At 43.9% G+C, this 14,591-nt stretch overlaps 1 protein-coding gene and 1 long non-coding RNA gene across 3 annotated transcripts in view; one reads left to right on the top strand and one right to left on the bottom strand.

Moving 5' to 3' along the window:
* Positions 1–14,591, top strand: part of SEC24B (SEC24 homolog B, COPII coat complex component) — a 115,829-nt gene that overhangs the window by 52,574 nt on the left and 48,664 nt on the right. For both annotated transcript variants that reach the window (XM_068281523.1, XM_068281531.1), the window contains 5 exons: positions 6,664–6,766; positions 6,891–7,017; positions 8,640–8,749; positions 11,540–11,652; positions 14,441–14,559. In XM_068281523.1, coding sequence (XP_068137624.1) covers positions 6,664–6,766; positions 6,891–7,017; positions 8,640–8,749; positions 11,540–11,652; positions 14,441–14,559 — 572 coding nt within the window. The remainder of the gene's footprint in view (positions 1–6,663; positions 6,767–6,890; positions 7,018–8,639; positions 8,750–11,539; positions 11,653–14,440; positions 14,560–14,591) is intronic.
* Positions 11,493–14,591, bottom strand: part of LOC137571852 (uncharacterized) — an 80,641-nt gene continuing 77,542 nt past the window's right edge. The window contains exon 3 of the long non-coding RNA XR_011031454.1: positions 11,493–11,635. This is a non-coding gene — a long non-coding RNA (uncharacterized lncRNA). The remainder of the gene's footprint in view (positions 11,636–14,591) is intronic.

The raw sequence follows: 14,591 nt of genomic DNA, 5'->3' as shown, positions 1-14,591 counted from the left end.
AACCCATCAATCACTCCCTGTCACTATCTAGGGACGCTATCCCCTAGGGTAGGTCCCTAACTGCCCCCTAGGGTTCCCTGATCACCCTCCCTACCCTCAGATCCCCCAGACCACCCCCCTGTATACTGTATACGTTTGTATACAGCTGCCTTACCCACTGATCACCTGTCTATCACCTGCTTATCACCTGCCTATCACCCCTTGTCACCACCACCCATCAGAGCAGACCCTAAACTGTCCCTTGGGGGAACCTGATCACCCACCCAGACCCTCAGATTGCCCTCAGCCCCCCCCCCCTGCTGATAACCTCCCCAGTGCATTGTTTACATCTATTCTCCCCTGTAATCCCTCACTGATCTCCTATCGTCACCTACTGTGTCTGCCACCCACCAGATCAGGACCCAGTCTGCCCCGTGCGGACACCTAGTCAACCCCCCACGCCCTCTGATCGCCCTCAGACCCCCCCCCCCCCCCAATCACCTTCCCAGTGCATTGTAATTGATTGTGCTGTAATTGCATTTGATTGTGCTGACATTCAATTTGATTGTGCTGTAATTGTATTTGATTGTCCCGTGATTGGCTTTGATTGGCCTGTGATTGGCTTTGATTGGCCTGTGATTGGCTTTGATTGTCCCGTGATCGGCTGTGTCCCGCGATTGGCTTTGATTGTGCCGTGATTGGTTTGATTGGCCTGTGATTGGCTTTGATTATCCCGTGATTGGCCTGCGATTGCCTTTGATTGTCCTGTGATTGTTTCTGATTGCCTCTGATTCCCCACTCACCACCACCCCCCTGTCACTATCCTAGTGATCTAAAAACAGTGATCAGTGAAAACTCACTTTTTTAGTATCACTAGTGTTAGCAGTTAGGCCAGTTAGCTAGGCCCCTTTGTAAGTGTCAGTTAGTGCTCAGCCCACTGCACCACAGTCGCTAATTAGCGTCATCACTGTCGCTAATCAACATTGGTACTATATAGTATCTGTAAGTGATCATTACTGATCGCAGTCAGATCTATTAGGGACACTAGGATCCACAAAAAAAAAACCGCAGTGTTTGCCCGATCAGGCCTGATCGCTCGCCTGCACTTGCGTTTAGCCCGCCCCACCGCAGTGACAGAATTTTTTTTCTGATCACTGCAAAAAACACTGTACAATAGCTGTGGCACTGTAAACCTCAGTTTTGATTTATTTTTTTTATCAAAACTCAGTGACCACAGCTTTCTACCTCTCAAATACTCCCTTTTGCTAGGTAGGTGCTCTTTTTTCTGCGTAGTCTCAGAGGAATACCCCCTAAATTTAGCAGCCCACCATGGCAAGAAAGGGGTATTCCGATGATGAGGTTCTCAGGTACATGGCCCAGTCGGATGAGGACGATTGGGACGCCTCATTCGACGAATCTTCCGGGTCAGAGTTTGAACCTGAATTGAGCAGTGGCTCACTGACCGATAGTGATGACGAGGTTGAGGTCCCGGCTAAAGCCAGGCGTACCACACCCCATGTTGTTGGACCGCAGGTGGCGCAGGATCAGCCTCAAGGGCAGCAGAGTGGTGTTCGTGCTGGTCTGAGATTTCATGGTGGGGCAGGCACCAGCAGCACAACATCTCCTGGACCTAGCACCAGTACTTCCGTAAACCCTGGTGAAGTGGCGAGCACCAGCATGGAAGTTGAAACTGGTTCGGTGGCACGTGCAGTAAGATCCCAGTCGCAGCCACCAAGAAGACGGACCCGTACTACCCCTAATTTACCAGAGGTGCTGGCAAACCCAAATTGGCAATCCCCTGATTCCGCCGCACCCGTACTTCCCCCTTTCACCGCCCAGTCTGGAGTCCAGGTGGAGACAGATAATCTAGGATCGGCCCTAGACTTTTTCTATCTGTTCTTCACCCAGGATCTCTTGGACTTAATTGTGGCAGAGACCAACCGTAAGGCCACACAATATATAACCGCCAATCCGGAAAAGTTCCTTGCCCAGCCTTTTCGGTGGAAACCAGTCCAAGTTTCCGAAATTAAAATTTTTTTGGGCCTTCTCCTTCACGCGGGACTAGTAAAGCAAAATGTGTTGCGGTCTTATTGGTCTACGGACCCAGCACATCTTGTTCCCCTGTACTCTGCTGCCATGTCCAGGACACGATTTGAGAACATCCTGCGCTTCCTGCACTTCAATGACAACGAAACCTGTCATCGAAGTGACCACCCTGCTTTTGACCGGCTCCACAAAATTCGACCCCTCATAGACCACCTGTCATCCAGATTTGCAGATGCTTATACCCCTGACCAGGACATCTGCGTAGACGAGTCCCTCATACGCTTTACCGGGCGCCTTCGCATCAAACAGTACATCCCAAACAAGCGCGCCCGGTATGGGGTGAAACTGTATAAGCTCTGTGAAAGGGCCACAGGCTATACATCTTATTTTAGGGTCTATGAGGGAAAAGACTCAAAATTGGAGCCGGTCGGATGCCCTGACTACCTGGGGAGCAGTGGAAAGGTTGTGTGGGACTTGGTGTCACCCTTGTTCCAGAAGGGGTACCATCTTTTTGTGGACAATTATTACACAAGTGTGGCCCTCTTTCAGCACTTAAAAATAGAAAACATCCGATGCTGTGGCACCGTGCGGCCTAGTCGCCGGGGCTTCCCCCAACGGCTCATTACCACCAGACTTCAACGGGGGCAGAGGGCCGCCTTGTGTGCTGACGACCTGCTCGCGGTGAAATGGAAGGACAAGAGGGAGGTTTACTTCCTGTCCACCATTCACGCAGACACGACAGTTGAAATTCAACGGCGAACTGAGGTCATTGAAAAACCCCTTGTCGTCCACGAGTATAATACTAACATGGGAGGGGTGGACTTCAATGACCAGAGGTTAGCGCCCTATTTAGTTTCCCGAAAAACAAGACGCTGGTATAAAAAAGTGTCTTTTTACCTCATTCAATTGGCAATTTACAACAGCTTTGTTCTCTACAGTAAGGCTGGGAGAACTGGATCGTTTATTCAATTTAATAAACAGATCGTGATGGAACTCCTGTATCCAGGAGGTGCCGTGGCCCAACCCCAAGATGCAACTAGCCGGCTGCATGGAAGGCATTACGCCTATCCAATTCCGACTACCCCAGGTCAACGAATCCGAAGAAAACGCTGTCGTGTCTGCAGCAGGGCTGGAATAAGGCGTGACACCACTGTTTATTGTCCCACCCGTCCTGACCAGCCTGGCCTATGCCTAGGGGAGTGTTTTGAGAGGTACCACGAGCAGGTACACTATTAGAGAGTAGGGAACTCCACACACAGCGGTAGGCACACAAGGGTCTCTCAGTGCTATTTCACACTGCTGCGATGCGTTAGGGCAAAATGCCTAGCAAAAGTCACACTTTGCGTTCCCCCCCCTACGCCGGAAGTGCTTGACTTAACGCTAGTGCATGCCTACGTTACTGCGTGGCTTCTGTGGCAATATCGATCGGCCCGGAAGTCATGTTAGTCTATGGCGACGCAGTTCATTACTAGGCCGAATGCTACTCTTGTGGTATTGCCTGAAGGTCTGTTTTGGACGATACGGTGCGGCGGGCTCGACCCACCGGATATGTCAATATGCAGTGTGAAACCAAACATCGGGTTTCCAGAGACCCTAATACACAGGGCTGCCAGAAACCTCTCCTTTCACTTGGGACAAATTGCGTAATGTATTTCGCCACAACTCTGTGCGATTTGCACTTCGCACATTGTTCCATGGGGGAGGAGAGGTTTGTCCTCGGGAGGTAAGTTAAAAAAAAACAAAAAACAGGTAAGCAAAGAAGTTAATGTTTGGTTTGCAATGTTAAGTTTTTTTTATTAAAAAAGTTCAAAGGTTATTAATGTTAATGAAGTAATTGCTTTGCTGCTTGCTTGTTTTTTGGTATTTTTTTTTTCTCTTTTTCCATCCAATAACCTTCCAGGTGGACCGAGCGAACGACTAACCAGCTGCAGTACTGATGGTGCATCCTGACAGAACATTGCGCGTCTGTCAGCTTACACACAAGTCGGTGCATGCAGCGCTGCAGGACGAGATTTCTCCTCCGCAGTCAAAAAGATACGTTTGCCGAGGCATATGGGCCGAGGAGTGGTGTTGGGGATTCATATGCTTTGGCAAACACTTTGTATCAAAAAAGAACTCTGGCAATGATTTGTTCATCCTCATCGATCGGTGTGAATGGATAAATCAGGTTTGCCAGGGCATACGAGCTGGTGGGTTTGGATTTTTGGGGCGGCAGCTCCTATGTCCTGGCAGACGCCTTCCTCCTCTTTTTTTTTTTTTTTTTAAATTTTTTGGCAGATATTTTTTCATCCATATTGATTGATTGTTTGACGTTCATTTTTCCTTTCAGCCCACAGTGCATTACCCTTATGCCCAATATAAGGAGTATAGCAGAAACTCCTAATACTGGCCATACATGTAATGATTGCAGAGACCCTAAAATGCCAGGACAGACCCCACGAATGATGCCATTTTGGAAAGAGGACACCCAAAAGTATTCCGTGAGGTGCATGGTGAGTTCATAGAATGTTTTATTTTTTGTCACAAGTTAGCAGAAATTGTGGTTTTGTGTTTTTTTTTTTTTTGTTTTTTTTCACAAAATGTCATTTTCCGCTAACTTGTGACAAAAAATAAAATTTTCTATGAACTCACCATGGCCCTCATGGAATATCTTAGCGTGTATTCTTTCCAAAATGGGGTCATTTGTGGGATTTGTTAACTGTCCTGGCAAGTGGGCGGGGTGCTAAATTTTGAGCACCCCTGTAAAGCCTAAAGGTACTCATTGGACTCTGGGCCCCTTAGCGCAGTTAGGGTGCAAAAAAGTGCCACACATGTGGTATCGCCGTACTCGGGAGAAGTAGTACAATGTGTTTTGGGGTGTATTTTTACACATACCCATGCTGGGTGGGAGAAATACCTCTGTAAATGACAATCTTTTGATTTTTTTACACACAATTGTCCATTTACAGAGTTTTTAGGGACCCTAAATAAATGCTTGAAAATGGGAAAATTCACTTTTTGCACCATAGTTTGTAAACGCTATAACTTTTACCCAAACCAATAAATATACACTGAATGTTTTGTTTTTTTTAATCAAAAACATGTTTGTCCACATTTTTCGCGCTGCATGTATACAGAAATTTTACTTTATTTGAAAAATGTCAGCACAGAAAGTTAAAAAAATCATTTTTTTGCCAAAATTCATGTCTTTTTTGATGAATATAATAAAAAGTAAAAATTGCAGGAGCAATCAAATAGCACCAAAAGAAAGCTTTATTAGTGACAAGAAAAGGAGCCAAAATTCATTTAGGTGGTAGGTTGTATGAGCGAGCAATAAACCGTGAAAGCTGCAGTGGTCTGAATGGAAAAAAAGTGCCTGGTCCTTACGGGGTAGAAAGACTGTGGTCCTCAAGTGGTTAATGTAATGTGAGGGTTAGTGTTAGGTTTGTTTTTACTAGTGTTTTTTTGCATTAGGTATAGTTTAATATTGTGTCCTGCTGTCAATTTTCAAACATAACACATCAGCTGCCTATAAATATCTTATAAAGTACTGTAGGAGGCACCCTAGGATGCTCTTACCTCCTTCAAATAACAAACCACATGAGGTGGATATAATATTTATTCATGCACATAAGACGTCTTGTGTGCATGAATAAATATTATATCTACCTCATGTGGTTTGTTCCTTGAAAGTGGTAAGCCCAAACTATTCCTGTTCTCTATTTGTATTAGACCATAAGAATCTTAGGGTGCCTCCTACAGTTCATTCTTAGTATTAGCCTAACCCTTCGGGGTAAAGTATTGCAAACTTCGGGTTTCAATAATCCAAGGAGAGCGACTGACCAGCACCTGCACAGCAGGCCTGGGTTGCTGAACGGGAACGGTTTAATTTCCCATAGGCTTTGACAGTGGTTGCAGGATTGCAACCCATTATTGTGAGTATAACTTGCTCAAACTACACTTATCCAAATGGTACTGCATCATTGGGCTCCTGGTCTCTCTCATTAGAGTCTTGGAGGTTAAACTTCACGTAAACCAACATACCTGGGACTTCCACCAGCCCCCTCCTTCGCCATCCTCCTCCACTTCCTTGTTCATCCGCATCTGGCATCGGAAAGTCCTCCAGTCCGGGGGCAACTGTGCATGCACGGCCTGGGCCGGACTGTGCCTGCGCCGGCTGGCCCCCGACTGGACGACTTACTGGGGCCAGTTGCGGATGAACAAGGAGACGGAGGAGGATGGCGAGGGAGTGATAAGTCTGGAGGAGGCTGGAAGAAGCCCCAGGTATGTACATTTCTTTTAAGATATTTTTAATCTCGGGTACACTTTAACCACCAACAGTCATCAGAGTTGTTATAAACATCTTAACGATTTAAGGGTGATCTCAAGTTTACCTCCATTATAGAAATAATACAAATATGATGATCCTCTGCGGTGATGCATAATGTGTATGGGACGTGAAGTCTTCATAAATGATTAGACCTGCTCTGAGCTGAAGCCTGTATCTTCGTTACCCCCATATGATTATACCTTCCAGTGTACTTGTATACACAAGGCACACATGCACCTCTGCATTTTGTATGTTTATTCCACTATTTATAGTCTTCCTCTATTCTTCTTCTTTTTTTTTTTTTCTTTTTTTCTTCTTCTGCTTTGCAGATTCTTTAGATGCACTCTCACAAGCATCCCGCAGACTCAAGCACTTTTGAACAAAGCAAAGCTTCCCTTAGGATTACTACTTCATCCATTTAAAAGCAAACCTGTAAGTGTGTGTTAAGCATCTTGCCTAATCCAGTAATGTATTTTTCTGTATATAAATACTCCTAGCCTGATATATAAATCTTAAAGATTCTCTGTTGTGCTTCTTGTTTTTCTGTTTTATTTAGCGGATCCCCACTATTTCATCAAGCACTATTGTGAGATGCCGATCTTGTAGAACATACATCAATCCCTTTGTTTCTTTTATCGACCAGAGGAGATGGAAGTGTAACCTTTGTTACAGAGTAAATGACGGTATGCCTGAAGATCTATACAATATATAACATTGTTCAGCATTTGGGATTATTCATATGTATTGTGAGTTGATTTAAAGACAAAAATGGTTCATTGTACAGATTTAATGACTTCCTTGGTCCACATTTGTGAACAACATCTGGAAGGTTTTTAAAGGAAACCTAAACCAAAGTAAATAAAAAAGAAAAAGGTTTCACTTTCCTGGGCCTTCTACCAGCTCCCTGCAGCTGCCCTGTGCCTTCGCCGTTCTGGAACGATTCTCTGGTCCCCTGCAGTGGCTAAGTTTCTTTTTCCCCTGACTAGCCAGTCGATGGCCACTGTGTCTGTGGGGCCCCTGGCCACGCACGTCCTCATTCACGCTCCCGCCGCCGGCAGCATCCTGTGCATGGGCAGTAGGATATTTCTGCATACTGTGCATCTGCAGGATGCTCGAGGGTGCGCGCAGCCAGGGCCACACTGGCACAGTGGCCATCAACTGGCCAGTTGGGGAGAAAGAATCTTCTCGGCTGTGAGGGACCAGAGGACCATTCCAGGAAGACTGCAGGGGGCTGGTAAAAGCCCCAGGTAAGTGAAACTCTTTAGTTTGGTTTCGGTTTCCTTTAAGGGGGACATCACTATGTATTCTAGCTGATGCAAGTGAAGATAATAAAATAAACCAAGGCTTGATACACACACTAAATGGTGGCCAGTCAGGGCTGCCTCTGCCGAGAATCTTGCATGTGCAGCAACTGGTGCATTGGCGAGATATACGGCATGCTAAATCCTCCCGTCTGAGTGCTGGCTGAGGCTAGTCTCCCCTTACTCCTCCTGTTGTGTGCCTTTCCAGCATCGCTCCACTCCCCTTATAGCAAAATAATGCATCAATGGCCTGCAGGCTAGTGACGTCTTTACAGCGCACATGGCCCCTGAATTGTCACCAAAGGGATTGAATCGTGGCCCCTACGGGTGACAGTCCTTGCACATGTGTACGAGGCTTTACAGTTATAAAGGTTTTTAATTAGGTCTCCAAAGTAGACCATTGTACAGATAGTTGAACGCCAAATTTGAATTGCAGGAATTATTCAAGCAGTCCATAAACCGTGAGCAGATATTAAATTAAATGACTGTTGATTTATTTTAGTTAAAGCAAACCTATGATAAAACAAAATAAAAGTTTGATAATTACCTTAGTAGGAGAAAGCTTCTGGATGACCCAGAGGCTTTTGGGATCCTCCTGCACCCCACCGCTGCTTGCTGGGACCCTCTTCTTGTACACGGCCATGCTCCCATCCATGTACATGCATGGCCGTACTGCGCAGATGTAAGTATTGCTTGCATAACAGGCAGAGCCCCTCATGCACGGCATTTTCCTCCGTGCATGAGCAGCTCCGTGTTATTGCACAGGAGTAGGCAGTATTGCGTCTGTGTACATGAACGGGAGCGATAATTTCTGACGTCTTATCTGCTTCCGATTGATAACAAATTTGTGCGGCGGTGATCTGAAAATTGATACTGTTGTCAATCGGAAACAGATCGGACATGTTGAAAATTGATTCCAACCCTCGATATGACGGGCAATTGCATGGTGTGTACCTAGCATTAGTTCTGTGTAATGTTTGTCTCTTTCTGCATTTTCATTGCAGTGCCAGAAGAGTTCATGTACAATCCAGTGACCCGGTCCTATGGAGAGCCACATAAGCGGACTGAGGTTCTGAATGCCTCGGTGGAATTTGTTGCGTCATCTGATTATATGGTAAAGCACCTGCCTAGTTAACCATTTTACAAGACAAATAGGTTGGAGATTTCTGCTGTGCACATTTCTGCATTTTTCTATGCGTTTTGCTATTTTGTTCTGCGTTTATGTATGCGCTGTGTGTTTATGCTTTTTTTTTAAAAGTATCCCTTTTGATGCAGAAAATGCAGTGATTTGTAGAATATAATATTTTGTGTTTTGCATGCGTTTCCCATGTGGTTGTCCTCCACAGGAAAGCAATTTTTGCAGTGTGCTGCGTAGACTTTAATTGTGTGCGATTTTGCATGCGTTTCCTGCACACGCGGTAGAAGTGTGTTCCCAGCCATCGAAATTTTCTGTTGCACATATAATTTTTCTAAATACGTATATTTTTTTTGTGTTAAAGTGACACTATAGTGTGTCACTTTTTCTTTATCTAGCAATAACCTTGCGGACTATGTAGCCTTCCTACTTGAGTAGCACTGGCTGCTGTCACAAATGAGAATGCACTGACCTGCAGACTCCACATTGAACTCAGCCACTAGCTTTTTTTCTTTTCCATTGATCACTACCTGGGCTCCACATTGGTGAAGAGTCAGGTAATGGTTTCACCAGGGACCCTAGAGTGAGCGTGGCCTACACAGGAATTGCCTGGCAAAGAGAGAAAGCGTGGGTAGGCTTCTGAGACAGGAAGTCCAGCCAAACATTGGGGTGCTATAGTACCTCGATAAGCCTATGCTGCTGAGTTGTTGAGGTTGTATAGCAATGTACTGTATCTCATCATCATTATTACACCACACACCTCTATGAAAGCTGCTGTTTGTTGAGTCCCCCTATTGTGATTTATATAATCACAAGTTCCTCCATACTGTTGTTGGGAGGACTCTATGTTCTATAAAAGTTTTTTTTTTTTTTTTTGAAACACTCCTTTATGCTTTTAATTAACTAAAATTATGTGGTTAGCAATATGTTTCAGGACTACCGGTACTTATACAGGATTTATTATTTTTTTAATCCCAAACTCACTATAATAGATTATGAAAAGTCCAAGTACCCCCTAAAACTAACTCAGTACCTCTAGGTCAGGCATGGGCAAACTCGGCCCTCCAGCTGTTACGGAACTACAAGTCCCACAATGCATTTGCCTTTATGAGTCATGACTGTGGCTGTCAGACTCCTGCAATGCATTGTAGAACTTGTAGTTCTTTAACAGCTGGAGGGCCAAGTTTGCCCATGCCTGCTCTAGGTGTAAACGTACTACATGTTGAGAGCCTAGGGGTATATACAGGGTGGTGCCTCTAATGCTGGGCATACATGGTACGTTTTTGCCCGTGTAATCGAGCCAACGGCTCGATTCCCGCTCGTCCCCGCAGGCGCTTCTTATCTTCTTTTCGTTTTTTACCATTGTCCTGCCCGTGGTATCGAGCGGGGAATCGATTCGGCGGGTGATCGGACACGTTGGAAACTATCAATCGAGCCATCAGCGGCTCAATTACACGGTACAAAAACGTACCGTGTATTCCCATCATTACTCAGTCCTTGCTTTGTATATCTTCCCCAGCTTTATTGAAGCCTGTTTTGCCTGCTTTGGCTGCTGTATGCAAGCCTTAAGCCGGGGAGGGCACACACACAGCAGGGATCGAGTAAGAGACATACAGGGAAGGACGGCGTTTGCCTGTATACTTGCGCTCATGACAGGTAGCTTGAACTGTTTTTCGTGTGCCACTGTGCAGTGTACGGCCTTGCCACCTGTTTGTTGTAATGCAGATAGCCACAGGTTTTCTTTAAGTCCTCCTTGTTTACAGAAATACTACTTTACTAGAAATTTGTTAGTGTCTTTAATTATCTCCCTTTTCTCACTTGTTCCCTTATTGTGGAGTGTATCGGCAGCTTTGCTGAGCAATAATAGACTTATGGAAATGCCACGTCTTTCCTTTCAGGCTTTCATCAGTTTGGGCTGGGTAGGCACAGACACTTGCATAAAGTGTTCGCCAAGATATCATTTATGTCAGCGTCAGTACATAGCATTGGGTGCAGACTCCCAAGCAGAAATTAAAATGGAAGGAACTCACATCAGTCTTGTATATAATGGAGAAAGATTAGTCCTTTCAGGTTTTGGTGCTTAGAGGAACTGAGGAAAAACGCTTCCTCACACAATTAACAAAACGATTATAACCCCTCCCCACTCGGACTAAAGAAAAAGCTTTTGCTGACATTCTCCTTAAATGCACCCTGTATGTACCATATTTAGAGAGTTTAGCCTGTCTAATTTCCCCCTCATCTGTGTCTAATCACTAGTTGTCATCTGATCTCCCCCTGTGTCACATGACTGCCTGAAGCAGATAAGCCCATTTGAAAGCACAGGCTGTAAACAATATGTCTGCTTCCATGAATCTGTGCAAATTTATTTTTGGATTTTTATCAGCTGTAACAAAGAAATGTTTTTTTTGTGTTTATTATGCTTTTGTGTATCAGAGCAGAGAGGAGTTCTGAGTTCAGGTCCACTTTAAGGTGGCCATACACTTTGCAGTGTTTACCTTGTTGAATAAATGAGGGTTTCTCTGATCATAAATTCATTGGGAAGTACTGATAATGTAAGCACATTGTACCGTTCCTATCAGTCAGATTTCAGCTGAAATGTGAGGTATGATGCTTTATGAACTGCTCATTCTGCAGACTTCCCTGTGAGTCTTGTATATCGCAGCCATTTTATTCTCTTAGCTGCTTATTGCCTTTAGTAATTAACCACAGCTGACGTGTTGAATGTTTATGAAGAAACCGCTGTATTTATTTTTCTTATTTTCACCAAAGCTGCGACCTCCTCCCCCAGCAGTTTATCTGTTTGTTTTGGATGTATCGTACAATGCTGTTGAATCGGGATATCTGCGATATTTCTGCCAGTCCCTGCTGGAAAATATAGACAAGTAAGTATTTTTACTGTATTTATGTAAATCAAATACTTTACATTGTCTATAGAACAGTTCACATTTTTTGCCAGTTCCTGCCCCCTTTAAGTGCATGTGCTCAAGTTCATTTTATATATTGTATGCCATGTTTCGTCCTGTTTACAGTGCTCAGTTGCATTTCAGAATAATTCTGCATGTCAGCTCACTGGCCATACAAAGTACTGCAGTGTAACTGATCACGTTATTCTAACTCGCAGCATGCAGGTTTTGTATTCAAGTTTATGTCCTGCCTCCATTGCAGTTCACATTCATTATAACGCGTGCTTTATGCAACTGACCACTGTGAACCTGGCCTTACAGTAATAAAAGAAGTCTGTGACGACTGCATTATATTAGCTGTGCCACAGAGCGGTTTGTTCTGTTTTCAAAGACCTAGATAAGCATTATCATAATTTCTCTGGCAAGCTGCTTATGTGTGCATAAACCCGTGTGCTTTGATTTTCAGAATATGTATGACTTATCTGTAGTGAGCAGACCAAACATTTTGGAGCGGTTATCTCACTGACCTTTCCCAAGACTAAACAACTTGTTTACTGTCTTAAAAATAATTTGCATGCCATCATGTAGAATATTTCTTGGTATCTATAGTACAAAAGATTAGTAAATACAGAGGGCATCAGGTTATATTTTGTCCAGGTTACTATTAATCTCTTTTTATAGCCTGTATTCAGCTATCTGATGATTTGTAGACAGGACTGGGTAATGCACTTTGAATTTCACTTCCTGTTGTCTGTGGCTAGGAGGCTGGAGTGGCATGTTTAGAAAGATGAAAGGTACTTTAGAATAGAGAGCCACGGGTCCTCATAGCTCTTTAGGAGTTAAAGCAGTAATGGTTTCTAATTGATTTTCTGATCAGGGAGAAGTTTGGCACTGTTAAATATGTTATAACAGCATATTTAAATCTGCTACCTCACGTGACTGTGGTATGGTATCCCACATGATCACTCTTTACCCCTCCCTTCCTATGACTCAGACTGTCAAGTCTCTAAACTCACTGGAAAGAAGACTAGCATTAATCATCAGATCATGAACTAAGATGCATACAGATACACAAATACTGGCGCTCAGAGGGATCAGGACTCAGTGCTTTGGTTGATAGTTTGGGGCTTGGTTTTGTATAGTCATTCATTTGCTATGGGCAGAAGCTGAGGGACAATGTGCAGTGCACATCAGAATAGGAATGGGTAAGGAGGGAGCGAAGAGGACACAGCCAGTGCTCAGTCAGGGTTGTACCCCGAGAACACCCACAACTAAGCATGTCAGCAGCACACCCAAATTGCCCTGGACACACCCCCAGAACACTGCATGCAAGCAGACCTGCCAAGCCCTAGGGTCAGTGCTGCAACCACAGAGGGGAGAGAAAAAGACCAAAAGTAAGCTGCATTGGAAGTCCAAGCTGATCAGTTACAGTGGGACTGCCCACTACTAAAAGCATTGGCTAGCTACACTCCCTCGCAGTGCAAAACCAGTCTAGGGATAGAGCTGGCATTCTATGATAAAATATAATACAAAAATAAAGTAAAACATGAAACTGATGCATAGAGATAGTTATGACCCTAAGCATGTGCATAGGAATCAGGCAAAATGAAGGTCCTTTTTTAGACCAGGGAAAACATTGTCTCTTAGGGTATGATCCCACCAGCATTCTTTTTGTAATAAAACTTTATTAATGCCAGCCCCTGGATGCCCCTATGTTTTGTCATTGACACATAATGATATAGAAGTCAGAAATGGAGCATGGACAATCCCGCATGTCGTGCCACCAGGGATGTGTAATTGTGGTTAGTAATAAAGAGTGTGTGTTTGCATATACACCTACAGAGCATCCTCTTGGTCTTTCTGTGATGGCACATAATTGATATGACTGTAAGTCTGTGGTCAGACACTGCATCTCTATGGTTACCTGAGAATTCCCTTGTAACAAAAAGGTAGCAGCAGACAGGAAACGCAGTATTTAACAAGTAACAAGTTGCCCTCCCACAACATATCCGTCACTCATCAACCTTTCTTACCTTTAAATGCTCTCTAAAAAACTCACTTGTTCCGACAAGCATATACGCTACCTTATGCTGGGTACACAAGGTAAGATTTTCCGTGCAATTTTGCGACCCGATTGTTTTTCCTGCACGATTCCACACTCTATTCCGCGCTTCTCTTATCTTCATTCGTCTTTCTTATCTTTTTCCATTCACCGCTACAAGAAATTGAGCGCGGAAACGATTGGGAGTAATATCGGACATGATGGATTTTATCTATCGGATCCATCTATCGGAAAATCGTACCGTGTGTATTGGGCATTAGACCACTTCCCTTTGTCCTTAGACCAAATTGCACTCCTACTAGGTACCCTAAAACACACTGCCTCTATATATTTGTTGTATACTACCCCTCCTCTTGTTTCCCCCCCATTCCCTTTAGATTGTAAGCTCGCAAGGGCAGGGCTCTCTCCCCCTTTTGTGTCTTGGAAATCATTATACATTTTAATCATCCTGTTACTTTTATAACTGGCATTACTAATTCTATATTTTGTATTCTATATGTTGTATCGTTTATGTATTTTGTCACTAATTATATATCTTGTATATTGGTGTATACCATTGTCTGTAGTATTATGTACCCCATGTTTGTTTCTTACTTTGTACAGCGCCACGGAATATGTTGGCACTTTATAAATCAATAATAATAAAGTAGTTGCCATTCTTTTCTATCATATCTTATCATTCCTCTCCACATTTTTTTTGTTTAGGTTGCGTGGGGATTCCAGAACAAAAATTGGCTTTGTAACATTTGATAGCACTGTCCATTTCTACAATTTACAAGAAGGCATTTCTCAGCCTCAGATGTTGATTGTGTCAGATGTAGATGGTAAGTACGCTGGGCAGTTAAGTATACAGTAG

This window comes from Hyperolius riggenbachi, chromosome 1, assembly GCF_040937935.1.
Source record: "Hyperolius riggenbachi isolate aHypRig1 chromosome 1, aHypRig1.pri, whole genome shotgun sequence".
Lineage (NCBI taxonomy): Eukaryota > Metazoa > Chordata > Amphibia > Anura > Hyperoliidae > Hyperolius > Hyperolius riggenbachi.
Note: the sequence above shows the minus strand (reverse complement) of the source record. Positions and strands in the feature narration are given on the sequence as shown.